Source organism: Hesperophylax consimilis, chromosome 3 (genome assembly GCF_061612785.1).
Source record: "Hesperophylax consimilis isolate HC1 chromosome 3, BYU_Hcon_1.0, whole genome shotgun sequence".
In the NCBI taxonomy this organism is placed as follows: domain Eukaryota; kingdom Metazoa; phylum Arthropoda; class Insecta; order Trichoptera; family Limnephilidae; genus Hesperophylax; species Hesperophylax consimilis.
In genome coordinates, this window is record NC_142838.1 from 39965346 (window position 1) to 39983401 (window position 18056).

Genomic DNA, 18056 nt, shown 5'->3' on the forward strand with positions numbered 1-18056 from the left:
AACATCTCTAAACACTCCTGGCACTAATAACAACAAACATTGAAATTTTCAGCTATATTGGTCGACTACTTTTCTAGTTTTGCTAGCACAATTTTTTTATATAAAATTTGTTGTTGAATGTATTTTTAGATGAGAAAACTGAAAAAAAAAATTGTTGATAATTTTTTATTTTTTTTCGAACTCGACAACTGCGCCACATATCCGTTCCAAAACTATCCTGTTTTAATCTGGAACCAACCATACACATTCACAAAATTTCATTGAAATCGGTTGGGCGGTTTCGGATATTAGAGTGTACGAACACAGTGATATATATAGGTATATAAAAACACACGAGTATTCAGTAGTCAAAATTTCAAAGCAATCAGTGAAGAACTCTCGGAGATTTAAGATTTTGAACAAAATGAACATTTAACATTTTATTTATGTAGGTAATTTGAAACAAAAAAAAATAATTCCTCCGCACACACTCTTGTACAATATATTTACTTGAAATTAAAACTGTGTTTTTCTCATATTATTTATATATTGTATTTATTCATGCTTAGTTGTGTATTGCACGCACCACACAACCACGCAGAACTTGAACATTAATATTGTTTTTGACATTTTGAAATTTTTTTTTTTTTTACTAACATTAAGACATTCAGTCAAATTTAAACATTACACTAATTGGGGAAACTTTACTAGGGTAATAACCATCAATAATTTCTAACATTTTTACACAGAAATCAATTAAGAAATCAGTAATTGAAATTAAAATACCTACCTAGAAATAATATAAATGTATCATCTGTAAGTGGGCTACCCACAGTTTGATAATGCCTTCAGAGGGCGAAACAGCTGTCACGCGTAATAATAATTACACAGCAGAACTTGTTTAAAAATAAACTGTTTTTATAAACCCAATAATAATAATTATTGTATATATAAAAAAGTAAAAAAATAAAATGGAGTTCTACAAATTAAACTTAATAACAATAAATAAATTGAAATTTTATGTTTATTGTTCAGTTTGTGCATAAAGTTTTATTTGTCCGAAGAACCTGTACAATACAAAACAGGTTGTGTGAATCATTAGAAGTTCCTGATAAAGGTATCGGGCTTTTATGGAGTTCTTAAATCTTATCTTATCTACATTATTCTCTTGTTGACGCAGAATGCTCTGACTGTTTGAGGTGTAACATCATTGTATTGTTCATTTCACTTTCTGTTTCTGTTATTTTGCAAATTATTCAAATAAATTTAATAATAAAATGCAAGTGATTAAGATGAAAACATGTGGTTTATATCAGTTTGTGTAGTGTGGTTTATTGTTGCTGGCAATGTGAAAGGTATGCCTATTTCTTTAATCCTTATATCAGATAAACAAAATTGTTGTGAAATTCGCTACATAGTTGTGTGATGTGCTGTTTTCCACTAAATTTACCCATGATAGATAATTTATAAAAAAAAATTTTTTTTAGTCTGTTCTAGTTCGACGTCCAGAACAATTCCTGATTATTTAATCAATTGTTATAGCAAGGGAGGAACGGAAGTAAATGCTCCCCAAAATGTACAGCTCCTTGTCGAACTCATCAGTAGAATGGAAAAGGCTAATGTCAACTACAACATTCGGATGATAAGTACATCTCTTTTGCACAGGTTTGGAGACTTTGACTTTGATATTATGGCAGAGTTCTAGGACATAATGACGTTTTTTTATATAATGATGATACACCCTTCCTGTTGTATATCGGTACCAAAGGGATCAATGCCACTAGTTCCTTTGAGCACCACATATTTAACATTGTTGGTTTACATTGTAAACATGTATGCACACATCACTGTATAACCGAACAATCTCAGATGATGTCGAAATTGGTATCTTCGCATAAAGGCTATCAGAACATGCCATAGTACCTACATTTCTCCAATTAAATAAACAAGCGTTTATATCAAAACATTAAAAATATTCACTTAAATCTAAACATGTAGAAATTCAACTAAACAGCTCTTACTCAAAATTACTAATTAGCACATACTACATCGTTAATTTAAAAGTCAACGTATCCAATAGCCGGTTTTTTGCAAGTTATGCATTGAAATATTAAGACTTAATTATTTGTGTTTATTTGTGAATATGAATAAATAGTTTTGTCTATATAAATAATCAATTCTTTCAAGAAAGGCATACAAATTCAATATTGTATCTACGATTCAATCCAATACATATTGTATTTGTGTGCCTTTCCTGTAAGAATTGAGTTTTTAAATAGACAAAATTATTTATTTATATTCATATTGCATATGTACGGTCACAAAAAAATAATTTGTCTTAATATTGTAAAGCATAACTTGCAAAAATAATTAAATTAGCGCTGTCTATGAATGCATAGATTATAAAAAATGTTACGTTTAACGTTAACATAGTTTGTTTTTTTAATTTGAATATAAATATAAATGTAAATTATAAGCGATAAAGTTTTATTATATTAAAAAAACATGACAATAACAAAGCGAGTATCCAACATCCGATTTTGACTTCTTCGGCTTTATGTTTTTCTAGCTTGCGGAAAGATGGAATCGAAAGAGCTCCAAATGTCAAGGAAACCGAAAATATGATTCCGTACAGAGCGTCCGGATTTCAATTCCACAAGTTCAGTTTTCTGCTGGACTTGTTGATTCCCGGAAATAATTTGGCCAATATACAGGAAGGCTTGAGTGAGACAGAGTTATGCACGTTACATTTTCTCATTTCCTCAACTGTGGATCAGTGGGAGAGGGGAGATGAAAATAAAATATGTCCACTAGTTATCGGTAAACAGTTTCCTGATGATGAATCAACTCATCAGTTTATTCCGTGAGTTATTTTTAATGTATTATTAAAATTTTTATTAATTAAGAAAAATTATATGTATTTTGGATAAAAATATTTTGCTAGAATATCACATTGATTTTTATCGCAATTTTTTAATGCCATCTATTGTCCTGTTTACAAAGGTTTGTATAAAAATGTTTTATGTGCGCGAAGATAGGGGAAAACCAATTCTCCAATAGAAAAAATAATTATATTAATGTTAAAGCGCCGCTACACTACTCGCTTCGACGCTTCGACGAAGTCCTCGACGAAGTTAGCCGAAGTTCGAAGTGCGTGCCCACACACTCGTGCAACTTCGCGAGTAGCTCAGTCTCTCGGAGTCCGTGCACTAGGCAACATGGACCTTCAAGTGGCAGCTGCCGTCGCAATGTGCACTCTCGCTTATTATAACTACGTGCAAATTCATCACAAGAAAATAAAAAACAACGAAAAAAAAGAAGATGGTGGATGATTGCAATGCACAGGAACAGAACTAGGTTAGTGGAATAAACAAAGTAAGTACTTACAATGAATTTTTAAATTACTTATTTATTTTAATCATTCAATTATATTTTTGCAGACATACTATGGCGCAACAATTCCTTGAACTCACTCAAGAACGATCTGGGGAATTCGAAAATTTTCACCGAATGTCATTGCGTGATTTTAATCTTCTACTTTCTAAAGTAGAACCTATTATCTCCAAAAAGATACGCATTTGAAGCCATACCTGCTAAAATTCGTTTAGCAATTACTTTAAGATTTTTAGCAACTGGTGACAGTTATAGAAGCCTACACTTTTTATTTAAAATTTCAAGCCAGTTAATTTCAAAAATTGTGGTCGATGTCTGCAAAGCTCTTAACGAGGTTCTCAAGGAGGAAATAAATGTAACAGTTTAAATTTTAGTATAAATATTTATTGAAAATTAAAATAATATTGTAATCCACATGTATTGATTTACAGTAGGCGCCACAGTAAGCTACCCCTCTCTCAACTTTAATCTTTGGTAATAAGAAATATACAACGTACGTGGCGTACATGAAAGTAATGAATGTTTATAACTGTGCTTATTAATAAATAAATTACTTACCGTACTCATTGTTGTTTTACATTTGTACACCCGTCCCAAAAAGCTATCCATATAGTCAAACGCAAACCATACTGGACGATAAATATCGTCCACGCACCAGATTTGATTGAGGCTTCTCTCTTTCTATGGTAGCCCCGGTAAGTCGCGATGAGCGATTCCTTTTTTTTTTTCAATTCTCCCACCGAAATTTGTAAAATATCTTGAATGCGCATCCAAGCATCATTAATTTTGTTTTTATCTTTATTTTTTGTTTTTATATTGTTTTTTTTATCTTTATTGAAAGAAGGGTAAATGCAGGTAATTCCGTTAATGAAGGACTGAACGCCGTCGGCGCTAACAAAAAATTGTCCAAAGAAGCGAAGTTAGCAGTCCACAACGGAGTGCTGGTACCTACCTTGATGTATGGAAGTGAGGCATGGAACTGGCAAAGAAAGGATGAAAGTAGATTAAATGCTGTTGAAATGAGATCCCTGAGGCGTATAATAATAATAATAATAATAATAATTGGATAATTTGTAAAGCGCCGTTTTTATGAAAAATCACCTCAAGGGCGTATGTGTGGTAAAACCATGTTTGATCGTGTGAGGAATGTGGAGATCCGCAAAGAGTGCAAGGCTGATGTAAGCGTAATGAGTAAGATTAAGAAAGGGACGCTTAGATGGTTTGGGCATGTAGAGCGAATGAGCGAAGATAGGAGTGTAAGGAGGATATATGATGCAAATGTGAATGGTAGCAGAAGTCGGGGACGCCCGAGGAAGACATGGCACGATCAAGTGAATCAGATACTCGAGTCAGGCCATGTCAAGAGTCAGAATAATAGAAGAGTATGTATGAGACGATGTATGAATGTGAATGAGGCAAGGAGTGTGTGCCAAGACCGAGTTGTTTGGCGGTCCGTCCTCTCTGCCTACCCCTGCGGGGAAACGGCGTGATGGTTAGTTAGTTATCTTTATGGTCCCTTTCAATTGGGTCCCAAATAACCGCCTCGGATTGGAGTGTTTCTAGGAACAAAAAAATTAGGTCCTGTGACCACAGTGTAGAAGCCATATTTTATTACGTATAGTCACTATGACTCTGCGCACGCACAACCACCAAACACGACGTCTCGAAGCGAACTGAAGTGAACCGAGTAGTGTGGGCAGACACTTCGTGTTCGAACTCCGGGACGCTTCGAGTCCTTTGACTCGGGCGCATTTACCGACAACAATCGGAAGTCGGGCGACGCGAAGCGAAGATGCCCGAAGCGAAGCGAAGTTCGTGCCCACACTATCGTATTAGGTCAACTTCGATCAACTTCGCGAGTAGTGTAGCTGGGCTATTAGACAAAAATTATCCACGGTATTTAATTAATTAATTTAGTTTGGTTTTGTCCAATCTGGAATTAGTTGATAACGAACTTTTTTTTTTAGATTTGTAAAAGCTGAAGTCAACAGGACAAAAATTCCATCTAAACCAAGTCGGTGCCCAATTGAAAGGGGGATTGTTCAAACGATCTGGGGTGATATTTCACCTGGCACTTTAATTGGGGCCATTTCTGCAGCCCTGGAGCCTCAGGACGTGAAGGTTCAGGATATTCTGATGTTGGAGCCGGAGTTTCAAGAGGACCCAAATTATGACATCGAGACTTTCAACAATTTGCAGAAGGCATTGTTGTCATCCATCAATCCTACAAAGAGCATATCGAATATTCTTGCTGCAACATTATCAGGTAAAAAGAAGTAGAAATAATAAAATAAAATAACATCGTTGAGAATAATAAAAAAAAAGCGATGTTTCCGCCCGGGATCGAACCGGGGGCCTTGTGCGTGTGAAGCACACGTGATAACCGCTACACTACGGAAACGCTGAGCATGGAGGCGAAATTTGTATACTAATACTATGTAACACCTGCAATAAAACATTTTTACTAAATTTGTATTCGCAATACCGAACTATAAATTTCCTAGTCATTTTTAGGAATGACGTTGAGGATATTTTCTTTGGTGATAACAAAAAAAAATATCCTTACGATTTTTAAATGTAAAAATAAATTTAAGCAAAGTGTTTCTTTTAATGTATCATGTACCTATTTAAAAAAATATATATTATTATCCTTAGGTGATATAGCTGAGCTAGCCATCCGGCAGGGCCCCCTGGGACTCTCTAACCCCGAGGCATACAAACTAGCATCGCGGGGGAGATGGAATGACTCGCTCATTCCGAGGGAATTCTATCTTTTGCAGTCCAAATATGGCCAGTGGGAAGTCACAGATGCAGAGATCTTGGCGGGAATTGATGGTAACATTTTTTTAAGTGGTAACATTTAGGTACCAGGTACTACCGAAAGACGATGATTTCTAATTTAAAATTATAAAATGAAAATCCAAGGTATTAATAATTAGTAATATTCCTACTTGAGCGAGATATAAATATAAATGCATGGAAAGTGTTATTAAATTTATGTTTCAAAGCATTAAATTTATTAGATGTTAAATCAAAATAAACAGGTAGGTACTATGTGGAAAATAAAATAAAACCAATATTGCTCGGTATCGCCATCATAATGAAAAAAAATAGTTGATGTTCTACAACCTTTTTTTGCTAAACTATGTAGGTACTTACACAATTTGAAAGATCTTTAGATTTACTAACATCTGAATTTTAAACAAGACTGTCATCTTCAGAAACCTAGAGTGAGTAAAGATTTTGTTGACCTAACAAAAGATGAATGAAAATAATTTTGTGAAAAATAAAGTGTTCACCGTCCTTCATCTTTTCTTGTCATGATGGTAATATTATTTAGTATATATCATGTTTATCATTGTGTCAAAAATTCCCGTAAATTCCCCTATAAAAAGGATTGTTTATTTGCAGGGTTTATAATAGCAAATCACCTCCAGGAGTGGACAACCAAGCTCAACAGAATCCGTTTGTCACAAATAATTGAGATGTACTATTCCAGCTACGGAGTTCCCATGAACCATGGAATAAGAGCGTGCAACAGAAAGCAAAACATGGCAAAACTCTTCCCCGCCTCCGATATATATGAACAAACACTGAACATGGTCAACGTTCTGTGGACCCGATTGAGTCCCGTCTACATCACTCCGAGCAAAATACAGAACATTTCTAATGCAGCTGTGAAAGCTTTTGAAAACTATTGGCGTGAGTGATATTAGTAATATCTTCTTTGTAATGGAAAAGAAATAAATTGCTGGAGGCTTATTGAATATTACCCGGAGCCCCGATGTTCCCTGGGTTTTGCGCAGAGTTTTTCGTAATCAGATGGAGACAGTAATTGTTCTCTTATTTTGAATGTCAAGTTAACAAAAGTATCAAACTTCTCGGGTGGGAAGGAGGGATGGAGTTATTTTCTATAATCTCAAGTAGACAGTGACCTTCCTCTTGTTTGAAGGAAGCTCGGAATAAAACTGTAGATTTGCATAAAAATCGAATCCAGTAGACATTACTTTTTTTTAAGTAGATTATTTCTTTGGTACACTTTTAGCAGAAATAACCTGTTATCAATTTTGAAAATTATTATTTGGAAGAGTTGAATAGAAACATTCTATTAAGATGATTTTTACGGTTGATATAAAATTAAAACAAAGTCTCTCCAGACAAATCGCTGAGATGGTATTATGTAATCATCATCATAACTCAATTATCTTAGAAATGTGGTTACATAATATTATGCCAGTTTCTCATCATCATTGATGGTGATTAACATTTCAAATGAGCTATGCGATAGGGACATACTTGCAACAGGTCTTTTGGTGTTAAACATTCTTGAAAGCGTATCATCTTTATAGACATCTCAATAACATATTATAATAAAACAAATAAAAAACTTTATTCCACTTAATTTTATTTTGACGAGCTGAAACCGGTTACGGTCAAAATAAAATTAAGTGGAATAAAGTTTTTTATTTGTTTTATTATAATATATTATAATGGAATTCCACCACGAATTATCGGTCTCAAAAATAGAAATATCTCAATAACACTTATTTGTTGCTTGCTTAATAATATTACATAATATATGGTAGACTGGTTTAAGTTTAGAAAATATTCATCAAACGAACATTAAACTCAGCAGTACTACTTCTAAAAGTGATTCAATCTCTCAAAAACTATAATATCCTGTAACTAAAGCTTTATTATCCTGTATGTTTCCATATAGCAACACTGCTGGACAAGCTTCCCGGATGTGATGTAAAAGGAGATACATGTCCAATGGATGTCATTTTGGCTACAGATGGTTCCTGGACCAAATATCAAACAGAGGAATTAATTGCGTGAGTTTAACATTCCCCCCCCCCAACTTTGGCACACCGCCCCCTTTTCCTACATAATTTTCTTCAACAGCCAAATTAAGACAATCTGAAGTCATGGAAAATCATTTTATTTTGTCTATGTCTGTAATGTGTGCGTGAAAGAGGATGTGTGCAAGCGAGACAGAATGCTTGCAGAGATTATATAAAGGAAAGGAAGGTTGTCTCTTCCTCCTCTCTTGCACTATCAATTCCCGAATACATTTGAACAAAACCTACATGCACACTTTAAATACAGTTGGCCTAGCTGATATGGTACCATTAAAAAAGCTTTTTTTTCCACAGAATATTGTCAGAAACCTTGGATGTCTCAAGTTACGGCAGCTCTTTAGGTGTAATGCATGGACATTCTGGAGAATGGATAGCTACACCTTCACACAGTATCCTTCAAATATTTGACAGCATTGCCAACTTTACTGATGACTGTAAGTTTCAGTCATAACAATTACATATCTAAGTACTTACATAAAAAGCTTTTTTATTACAACATTTTTTAAATATCTACTTTAACAATGTTTACATGATATCCAATAATTATTACTGTTTTACAGGGCCTAATCGTTTGAATTTGCCAGCAGTTCTCACATCACTTTTACCCCATTTAGAAAATAAAACTGAAGCAGAAAAGGAATCCAATGAAGTAGCGGCGTTGCCCCATGTAGTTATTTTAGCTGCTCCTACAACAAGATGGTCCCAAGCTGACTTAGACCGATCGGTCAAGATCATGGAAACATTGAGAAGCTCGTTTTCAGGAGTTTACTTCTTGTACTTAACCCCGGACACCGCTGGGTTCAAGACCCTTTCCGTCGACCCTCGCAAACACTCAGATATGCTGATCGAGACCTCGAATACTAATGTCAGTGAGGTCGCTGAGATGATACGAGTGAACTTCATAACAAAGATAATACCAAAAAGACTAATTGCAATACCATGTCAAAGTGGGAAGGCGTCTAATGTAAGATTACAGTACGAAGATTATATAAACGTAGGACAAAAAATAATCTACAGAATACATCCAAATCATTTGATGTATGTACCGATCGTCAAAGTACAGGTAAGAACATTTTTTTAATTGCACCATAGACAAACGTGAAAAAACGAAATGGCATCTTGTCTCATTTGCGCTAATAGTTAATGGTGGAATTTGTGGAACTGTTGAGAGCTGAAAAATTAATGTAGATACAGAAAATTGAGCCAGAGTTCTCCATTAGGGAGATTTGCAGATTCTATAAAGTAGAGAGAATTGCTACTAGAATATCAACAGTAATTTTGATGTTTTTATTTTTATTTTGTATCATCTTTTAGACACGTTAATGGATGTTATCGTATTTCAGTTCCAAGGCACCGACCAGGGTGAGATTTCAGTTTGCGTTTCGAGGAAATATACTGAGGAAGCAGCCATGTCTTGTAAAATAGTAACAGGACAATACGATGTCACCTTCGAAGTCAAACATCCTTGCAGTGGTGAAGATTATTGCGATCCAGTCTACTTCATTGTAAGAGCAAGAAGTACATTGATCAAATGTGCAGGTAAAAATGTACACCATTACACAAATTATCATTAGATAACGATGGGTTGTTTCGTAGAATTTGAACAATTCATCAAATTTCAAAGTTAATCTTCAAGTGAAACTGTGAAACAACTGGCTCATTATGAAATAATAACATAATTTGAATAGGACTTTCACAGAACTTGAATATTAACTTTGAAATTTTGTTGAATTTTTCAAATTTTGTGAAACAACCCGTCCTAGATAGCTTACACAATTTAGTCTTTAAAAATGCAGAAATACCAAATACCCCATAATATTAATAATGCGTCCAACTCCAGCAAAATATTGGCAGCATCAACAACGCTGGCCGCTAGAGTTGCTATTGTAGCATATTGACATAGACATTCCTTTTTTTTTATTGTTCTTTATTCAGTAAAGTTTATACATTACAGTAAACGGGTAAATTTTTGGCCACCATACTAGGCACATGCCCGTGTTGTAGTGGTCAATTTTATGTTAAGTATAATAATACAAATTAAAAATAAGTTGAATGAAAACAAAATAATATAAAAATAAAATAAAATAATTTATACATCTAAAACAAGTATGAAGTATAAAGGAATTAAAAATAATGCAAAATATCTACATAAGTTTAAGATATATGAATATAAAAAATAGGTGTGGAAAACAGAAAAATTTAAAATTATATAAAAAGTATGTCAAAGAAAATACGTATTATTGAATTAAAAATAATACAAGGAGCATGTATAAAAAATAAGAAAAAATACAAGTACATTTGTGTAATTAAAATAGAATTAAAAGTGTAGTAAAAATACAAGTACATTAAGTACAAGTGTATTTCTAAAAAAAGAAATCAAATACAATATAAAATCAAAGAAAGTACTATTTGGTAAGAAAGTAGGGATAAGTTATATCTTGATGAGCGATTTGCATGTGCGTGTTATGGTAACATAGGTGTATAGATATATATCGGCAATTTTTGTGTAAATCTACGTTTGAGCTACGGCTAAGGATATGCACACAAATGTGGAATTATTGTCACAATATTTTTCGTAATAAATACTAGAGTATAAGAAACATATCAGTGTTCTTAAATATTTTTTTTTAATGATGAATATGAATTTTTTTACTTTATTATTCTATTTCTAAATTGAATTTATTTAGTTCTTGATGGCAGTGTTTTGCGCTTTCTAATTTGCATTTGATCAATATTGATTTAAAAAAATATCCCACATAATCGGTTATGTGTTACAAAGAACCAAAACACACCAAGTCGCTTTCCAGGATGCCGAAAAACGTTGAATTATTTAGAGAATTTCTTCCGAAAATTTTATATATATATATATAATAAAATTTAAAATTTATAGAAAGTAGAGGAAAATCGATGTTTTGTAATCAAGTCGTAAAAAAAAATTATGGAACGCTTAAATTGCTAACGCTGGCTAAACCTTATGAGATACCTTAAAATAATGTATCATGGAATTGTATATCTTAAAAAGTTCTACAGAAAAGTCCAAAGTGATATATGTCTATCTCCTAACCCCCAGTAACGCCGGGTGTATGTCAGCTAGTGATTACATAAAAAGTGAAATCTCAAAAAAGAAAATTTCCCACAATTATTTAAGTATTTTATTCTTTTCTAAACCATCAAAGACAGATTTAATAGCTAATATTTTTTATAGCTATTATTTCGATTTATATAGTTTATTAACATACAATAAAGAATACATATTACACAAACAATGCAAATGTATGACAACCAAGTAAATATAAATATAATACAACCAATATAATATATAATACAACCAATATAACTCACGTCGCTAGGGGGTGCTAGTGTACCATGCTGCCATCAGAATGTTTGGGAAATGTCGGAAATTGGAGGTATTACTAATATTACCGGATATTTTAAAATGCAAACTTAAAAAGTAATCCATATTTTTATTTGTATGAATTATTATATAAATATAGTTAATTTTTGTCATAAAAAAAAATGACAATCTCATACGATTGCAGGCTCCGGGGAGAGTCGAACTCCCGATCTCCTGTTTACTAGACAGGCGCTTTAACCAACTAAGCCACGGCGCCAATGTCCCGTTAGGCCAAATTAAAATTTATACTTTACCTTTCAGATACCGACTGCCGATATCCAGATCAAATTCGCTTTATTGTACGACACGACGGATTGCAGTGTAATAAATCGAATGCTGGGAACTGTAATGCGATACATCTTCAATTAACCTTCATAATTCCACTACTAGTAATATTGTATTTATTCAGAATGGCGACGGCAATTTAGAACCAAAGTCGATTTAAATCATGTGCTTTTTTTTCTTTGACGTATAAACTAACCTTGGAATTCTTACATATCGATTCCTGTAGTTTCCGCGTGACTGTTGTAGGTTCACATGTAGAGGTAGATATCTACCAAACAATAAATAAATATAATACTCTCACAATGCTGCATTCTTTTATTTAAATTTTGCAATCTAATAAACTTTATTTTTGCATATTTTGTTTTTATTTACCTGTGTAACATAACCAGATGAAAATATTTAATGATGGAATGGACTGCCACGTGATGAATGATCACAGACTCAATAGAATTGAGAGCTAAACTTAAAACTCACCTTTTTAGACAATCATATCCTTTCACAGTCCGTGCCATTGTAAATAACTAAATGTGGAAAAAATGTAAGCAACTGAGACAACGCTAACTAACTAATTAACTAACCATCACGCCGTTTTCGCAGACGTAAGCAGAGAAAACTGATCGCCAAACAACTCTGTCTTGGCACACACTCCTTGCCTCATTCACATTCTTACATCGTCTAATACATACTATTCTACAACGCTAATAACGCTATCGTATTTGATTTGGACAATGAGGTATATGGGTTTGGTCTTGGATTGATAAAAATGGTAACTTTTCGCATTTGAAACACTCGCGTTTCTAGGAATATTTCTTCCAAGACTCAGATGTTAGGATTATATTGAATTATTATTAAATTGTAAGTATTGGAAGGCCATTGATATATGGGAAGTCAACCTTTTTGGAAGAATGAAGCATTTTTTGTGTAGGTACCTATGGGTTTTGGGTAGGTAATAAACATCGGAAATATTATATTATACATATATAATAATATGATATTGTAAGATTGGGTGCCTAGTAAATACGACCATTTTTTCATAAATAATAATTGACTCTTTTTACGTCTAACAATTTTTCTGACACCTACATATCATTATAATATAAATAAACTTAACTCGCCAGTAGGTACCGACTCCGTGGCGCAACGGTAGCGCGTCTGACTCCAGATCAGAAGGTTGCGTGTTCAAATCACGTCGGGGTCAATCTTTTTTGCCAACGATAACATTTTTAAATATGTACATAATTAACCTTGTAGATAGCAACATAGAGAAAACTATACATAAATATATATTTTTAAAACTTATTTTTATTCCCATTTGTACGAAATAGCCTAAGGCATTGTGATTTACCAGTCAATGGCCAAAGGTCAAGATTTTGTTTAGTGTTAGAAAAAAAAAAGATTAGAAGGTGCTCTAGTAAATGTGAAGAAATGTATGATTTTAAGAAAATAACGATTTCAAAAACAATTCCAAGAAAGAAATTTAAAAAAAATAACAAAAAGATTTCGATCTTGCCAGGATTCGAACCTGGAATCTTCTGATCCGTAGTCAGACGCGTTATCCGTTGCGCCACAAGACCATGCGTAAAGGTGTCAAGTTAAGGTTATTTAAATGGATCATTTAACGAATAAAAATAATGTTTTTGCATATTATGTAATAATATTAATTTGTAAAAGTTACGAACAAAATATTATAAGGGCGGCTTGCACCATAAGTTAAATTTGATTTAAATATAATTTTAAACACATTATTTGATTTAAGTCGACTTGGCGTCTTGCACCACAAAATTTAAGTCGTTAAATGCGTTTAAAGAACTGTCAAAGTTAAATACCCAAAATGGGCTGTTTAACCGAGTTAAACGCGTTTAGCCCGACTCATAAAGCAGTACTGTCAAAAATTGTTTAGGTTATCCCTTAGATTTTTGATTGTGGTTAAAATCTATATCATTTTAATTTGTATTCACAATGAACATTTGGGATTTGTATTCTGACGATGATGAAGAAATTATAGAGTTTATAAGTAGACCGTTTATAGTCAGAGAAGTAAACACAAGAACAAATTTATTTGAAACACTCAGTGCCAAGAAGTTTCAAAGAAGATTTCGTCTCTGTAAAAAAACGACATCATAGTGCAAGAAATTAAACCTCAGTTAAAATTCAACACCAATAAAAACATCAGCGAGGTGCTCGTAACTTGAAGCTAACACTCCTTATCGAGGAGTACTTTGCAAGGTTGTAAACTTCTAATCATACCTACAGCATTCTTATAATACTTTAAAACAATATAATATGTAAAAGAAATAAAAAACAAAATTACTCGGATAATTGTTTTATTTTTAATTCCAACAACAGAAGCTCTTTTTGTCTTATTTCATCATTATGTCTATTTGCTTTAACTTTTTCTTCAAAATAAATGAACACACTATTAAACCACACACACAATCACAAAATATTTTGACACTTCAAGTAAAATGAAACATCGTAGCTGTTTTATTTACGCGTTAATGGCGGTAACCACGCGGTAACTGTTTTACCGACGCTTTAAACACGTTTAACTAAAATTGCCACCGAACTGCGTGGTGCAAGACGCAACTAAACGCATTTAAGTTAAATGTATTTAGGGTCTTAAATACGTTTAGTTAAATACAATTTAGGGCGACTTGCACCAACTATCGCAAATTTTATCTTAAATTGTATTTAACTAAACGTATTTAAGACCCTAAATACATTTAACTTAAATGCGTTTAGTTGCGTCCTGCACCACGCAGTTCGGTGGCAATTTTAGTTAAACGTGTTTAACGCGTCGGTAAAACAGTTACCGCGTGGTTACCGCCATTAACGCGTAAATAAAACAGCTACGATGTTTCATTTTACTTGAAGTGTCAAAATATTTTGTGATTGTGTGTGTGGTTTAATAGTGTGTTCATTTATTTTATGAAGAAAAAGTTAAAGCAAATAGACATAATGATGAAATAAGACAAAAAGAGCTTCTGTTGTTGGAATTAGAAATAAAACAATTATCCGAGTAATTTTGTTTTTTTTTATTTCTTTTACATATTATATTGTTTTAAAGTATTATAAGAATGCTGTAGGTATGATTAGAAGTTTACAACCTTGCAAATTACTCCTCGATAAGGAGTGTTAGCTCCAAGTGACGAGCACCTCGCTGATGTTTTATTAGTGTTGAATTTTAACTGAGGTTCAATTTCTTGCACTAATAATGATGTCATTTCTTTACTGAGACGAAATATTCTTTGAAACTTCTTGGCACTGAGTGTTTCAAATAAATTTGTTCTCTTGTTTACTTCTCTGACTATATTATAATTTATTTAAGTTATTTATAATTTCTATAACATAATTTCTTCATGATCGTCAGAATACAAATCCCAAATGTTCATTGTGAATACAAATTAAAATGAGATAGATTTTAAACACAATCAGAAATCGAAGAGATAACCAAAATATTTTTGACATTACTGCTTTACGAGTATGGCTAAACACGTTTAACTCAGTTAAACAGCCGCTTTTGGGTATTTAACTTTGACAGTTCTTTAAACGCATTTAACGACTTAAATTTTGTGGTGCAAGACGCCAAGTCGACTTAAATCAAATAATGTGTTTAAAATTATATTTAAATCAAATTTAACTTATGGTGCAAGCCGCCCTTAAGATAAAATTTGCGATAGTTGGTGCAAGTCGCCCTAATACTACATATTTTTGAAGTTTTGAATTGACATGTGCATTATTAACCATGTCTTCCAAAAAGCAGAAGGATAACGTTGCTTTGTTCGTTACAGGGTACCGGTCTAATAATTGACGGTTTAACTCGATCATTTGGCATTTTCTCTGTCAATTAAATATATGTTAATTTAATTGTTACGTTTCGGTTCCGGTTCAAGATGGTGGTCGTTTTAATGGTTCAGCAAAGATTTGTTTTTCAAATGTGAAATCGTTTTGTTTAAATGAAGTAGGTAGGTACCTACCTATTTACAAATCTTGTGTTTTTTTTTCTAAATATTTATGGTTTTGACATTCGAGGCCCTTCAGGAATGTTCTAGGCGAGTGGTTTTTTTATGTTATACTCAATGGTTCTAAGTCATCATTTCAAATTATGGAGAGAGGGAAGGTGAATTTATATATTAATTTGGTGTAAATTGGCAAATTTCAAAAGGGTATGGAAGAATGGAGTCGAAATCAGATTTAGAAGAGATGAGATGTTGAATGGAGGATAGGCAATTTTAGATAAGGCTTGATAGAAGAGAGAATATTTGTTTACATTTCTTTTCTTGGAGATAAGGGGGAATTGTTGAAATTGGATAATCCTTTGTATTGAGGCATAGCAGGCTCCCTTGGATTGACTCTGACCAAACATAGCGGGATCTATCTTTGAGGAAGGAAAAAAATGTCAGATATAGGAATGTTGTTTACGAGGGTAAAAATAGGGTTGGATGCTCCTTGTTTTGCCAAGGAATCCACAATATCCAAATCAGAGTTACAGTTTTACCAGAGCTTTGAATGGAAGCTATCAGCACTCGAATAAGGCATACAAAGTGATCAGGATGAAGAAGAGGACTGGATTTAAGTTTTTGAAGGGAACTGAGAGAATCAGAGAGAACAAGGGAATATTCAAAATTATTTTTGGTTATATACTTGAGAGAATCAATTATTAAGGTTAAACGCAACGCTCGTTGTATTCTACGTGTTCACAGATGGCGTTAATTAATTAATTTTGTTTAAATACGCTTTTGCAAGGTATTGCTTTACAATATTAAGACAAATCATTTGTTTGCGCCCGTATATACGCAATATGAATATGAATCAATAGTTTTGTTCGTTTAAAGACTTAATTCTTTTGAGAAAGGCACACAAATACAATATTTTACCGATGATTCAATCCAATATTGTATTTGTATGCCTTTCTCGATAGAATTGAGTTTTTATATGGACAAAACTATTTATTCATATTCATATTGCGTATATGAGGGCGCAAACAAATAATTTGTCTTAATACTGTAAAGCAATACCTTGCAAAAGCGTATTTAAACAAAATTAATTAATTAACGCCATCTGTGAACACGTAGAATACAACAAGCGTTGCGTTTAACCTTAATGCAATGCGCTGGGCTGAAAATCTTTAAAATTGGTTAAATTGAATGAAATATTCTGTCATTAGAATTATTGTGGTAAACTTTAATTCCTATACTGCAGTTAGGAGAGATTGGAGATTTGAAGTCATCAGCAAATAAAAGAGAGGATTTGGGCTATATAGATGAAATTATGTCATTGAACATATTATTGACAGTAGGGGCGGGAGACTGAAATGGTTTTCAAGGATATCATCCCTTATAAAATTATTGGGGATAGGGTGACGTGACTATATTTTAATTTGCATAAGGGAAGAAGATCATTTTTTGGATAATTTATCGATCTGAGAGAGAGTGAAAATTTTTGCAGATGGCAGGAAGCGGTTTAGTTCTAGGTTCTAGCCTGGACGAGATGGCTTCGAATAAGTGCATTGTAAAGCAACTTAATGCAAGTAGGTGAGCAAGAGCACCCCACAAAACGCCAGTTAATAATCTGATGATGTAAATTTTTTTTCGCATTTAGTAACTATTTTGTAAACATGGGAAGACTTAAGTAAGTTTCCTATCAAATTTTGGGGATTGGGGAGTTTTTAAAAAAATTTGAAGGGGTGGATTTTTATGACACACAGAAGCTTCTGGACTGAAAGTTCAAGACCATTTACAGTGAGCCATGTGCAAAGGGCATCCATGGCTTCATTAATTAAGGTATTTGACAGCGGGTGGGATGTTTTTTGATGATAAGAAAGCTAAGTAATCTGTGAATGGTTTTGGTTTAAAATATGAGAAAATTAAAAACATACGGTTTTGAACTCGAGGTCTATTGTGTGCTCACCGAACTACATACTAGTAAATTGATACATTGTGGCAAAATAGTGAAGGAATTGAATTGCCTTTGATTAAATGGCCGTAAATCTTTGGGTCCAGCAGAAGGACCAAACCTACTCTTGCAGGGTACTACCTACCTGCATAGTGCTATTTTAAAATTATTATTTTTTTTAATTTTCCCCTATTTTTCTTGAAACCGTACTACTAAATTTGTGGTCTCAGAAGGGGTATGGTCTATGT

At 33.2% G+C, this 18056-nt stretch overlaps 1 protein-coding gene and 4 non-coding genes across 5 annotated transcripts; 2 read left to right on the forward strand and 3 right to left on the reverse strand.

Moving 5' to 3' along the window:
• Positions 1-1190: 1190 nt before the first annotated feature.
• Positions 1191-12237, forward strand: LOC149425473 (uncharacterized). The gene is made up of 11 exons (XM_089651134.1): positions 1191-1334; positions 1467-1644; positions 2549-2842; positions 5340-5638; positions 6028-6207; positions 6784-7074; positions 8093-8207; positions 8529-8668; positions 8795-9297; positions 9578-9773; positions 11890-12237. Exons 1-11 carry the CDS (start codon positions 1280-1282, stop codon positions 12054-12056), a joined length of 2418 nt encoding a protein of 805 aa, XP_089507260.1. The 5' UTR covers positions 1191-1279; the 3' UTR covers positions 12057-12237.
• Positions 5701-5773, reverse strand: TRNAV-CAC (transfer RNA valine (anticodon CAC)). Its single transcript has one exon. It is a non-coding gene; the product is annotated as a tRNA-Val (tRNA).
• TRNAT-AGU (transfer RNA threonine (anticodon AGU)) lies at positions 11772-11845 on the reverse strand. The gene has a single exon. It is a non-coding gene; the product is annotated as a tRNA-Thr (tRNA).
• Positions 12238-13039: 802 nt separating the features above from the next.
• Positions 13040-13111, forward strand: TRNAW-CCA (transfer RNA tryptophan (anticodon CCA)). Its single transcript has one exon. It is a non-coding gene; the product is annotated as a tRNA-Trp (tRNA).
• Positions 13112-13414: 303 nt separating this feature from the next.
• On the reverse strand, positions 13415-13487 carry TRNAR-ACG (transfer RNA arginine (anticodon ACG)). Its single transcript has one exon. It is a non-coding gene; the product is annotated as a tRNA-Arg (tRNA).
• Positions 13488-18056: the final 4569 nt, after the last annotated feature.